Source organism: Morone saxatilis, unplaced genomic scaffold (assembly GCF_004916995.1).
Source record: "Morone saxatilis isolate NCDOM2014 unplaced genomic scaffold, NCSU_SB_2.0 Contig5, whole genome shotgun sequence".
NCBI lineage: Eukaryota > Metazoa > Chordata > Actinopteri > Moronidae > Morone > Morone saxatilis.
The window spans coordinates 1,224,095-1,226,001 of record NW_023340095.1 but is presented as its reverse complement, the minus strand read 5'-3'; the positions used below and the strand labels follow the sequence as shown (position 1 = coordinate 1,226,001).

Sequence of the window (1,907 nt, the reverse complement as noted above, 5' to 3'; positions counted from 1 at the left end):
GAGGGAGGAGGATGTGAGAGGAGATGAGGGAGGAGGATGTGAGAGGGATTAAGATGTCTGTAGTCTTGTGACCGTCTGTTTCCTGGTGTGAATCAGTCAACCAAACATGCACACACTCTGTGCTGTAGATCAGTCTGAACCCTGTGACTGAGAGTGGACAGTTTGGGACATTTCTATAAAGTTCTGAGTGGGAGTCTTAGCTCTGACTACCAGCTCATTGCTACACTGCCGTGGTCAGTCTGTCAATCACTGCAGTCGCTGTCGAGGCCACGCCCCCTACAGTCACTGTCGTCTGCAGGATTTAAACTTTAAATACTGAAAACAAACTAATCCCACAGCACTCGAATGCACCGTCAGTCCACAGCTCAGTGATTGATGGAGCTGCAAGGCCTCATGGGAGCTTGAAGTCATCACACACATCTGCACGCCACATGTTGAACACACACACACATACACACAGTAAATCTCCTTTTGATGAACAGGCTAACATCAGCGTTAGCCTCTCGGACACACGCTGTATTGATTGATGTGATATTGATCTCTCCAATACGGCAGCCTCACAGAGGAAGCATTGCTGAATCCAGGTGTGACGTCTGTCTTCCAGGTGCGTGGTCATCCTGAGCCTCAGGTCACATGGTACAGAGAGGGGAGGGCTGTGATTGGTGGAGAGCGCTGCGTCGTGACGCAAGGTGGGCGGGGCACCTTCAGCCTGGTGGTGGGCGGAGTCAGAGAGGAGGACCTGGGCCGTTACACCTGTCAGGCCACCAATCAGGCCGGGAGCCGACAGGTTACCGTGGAGATCCTTCTGGAAGGTCTGAATACCTGAAATATCATTTATACTAATAATACTTCTGCTAATGATTCCTAAGCTAAAATGCTAACTCAGTCCTTTAGCACAATATTAGCTTTTCTATCGCTACACAACATTCAGTTGGGTAAAAGTAGGCTGATTCCAGGTGCTAATGTGTGTCAATGTGAAACCTACTAACACAACTACTGCTAACATCAACTGCTAACAGCTTTATTTATATAGCAGCACAAAATAAATGCAACTCAGAATCCTGTGTTTTAGTGACCACTGCAGCCAAAACAACACAAAAAGTTAATTCAATGAGAAACAATAAAAGTAATAATAAATGGATTATAATCAAACAGTTAAGTGTTTATTAAAAAGAATAAAATAAATGATAAAATATTTTTAAAAAGTACTGGATAGAAAGTTTTTAGTTGTGTAAACGAGAGTTTACATTAAAGTAATAAAAAGTATTTTAGTAAATCTGCAGATTTTTGTGTCATAATTTATTTTTAACCTCAAGATTTGTTTTTATACTCCAAAATAATATTAATATTATCCTCAGTATCAGTGAAGTTGTACTCTCAGCAGTGTGTGTTTGTGTAGGTGTGAGTGTGTGTCTGTCTGTGAGTGTTTTATTGCGTCGTAAACAGCTGGACGGCAGCTTCCTGTCTGTTAAAGTCACTGTGAACTAAACTGTGAGCTCCTCAACACAACTGATAATATTAAAGAACACTGAGATTATCGACCTCCTCATCGTCAGTCAGAGCTTTCATTAATAATCAATAACCTGAGCTGATGAAGAGGAAAGAAGAATTATCTTTAATTAACCATCTAAATCAGTGTGTTTGTAGCCAGAGATCATTTCATTTCTCCATTAACCTTCAGTTCATTAACAGATTAAATCGATTTAAAGGACATAATTGTAATAATAATAATAGAGTTATTGTAGGAACATTAATATTCCTCCAAGTCTCCCTGAAACAGGAAGCAGAGCGTCGTTTAGTTCCTCATATTTCCTGTAAGACGTAGAGAGACCGCTAAAGGCAGTTAGCAGTAGCTAATTAGCAGTTAGCTGCTATCCGTCCAGCAGAGTTGAAGCTGAGCAGCCGGA

At 41.7% G+C, this 1,907-nt stretch overlaps 1 protein-coding gene across 1 annotated transcript in view; it reads left to right on the top strand.

Moving 5' to 3' along the window:
• Positions 1–1,907, top strand: part of LOC118339112 (myosin light chain kinase, smooth muscle-like) — a 10,315-nt gene that overhangs the window by 7,258 nt on the left and 1,150 nt on the right. Inside the window, exon 6 of the mRNA XM_035676647.1 lies at positions 556–812. Coding sequence (XP_035532540.1) covers positions 556–812 — 257 coding nt within the window. The remainder of the gene's footprint in view (positions 1–555; positions 813–1,907) is intronic.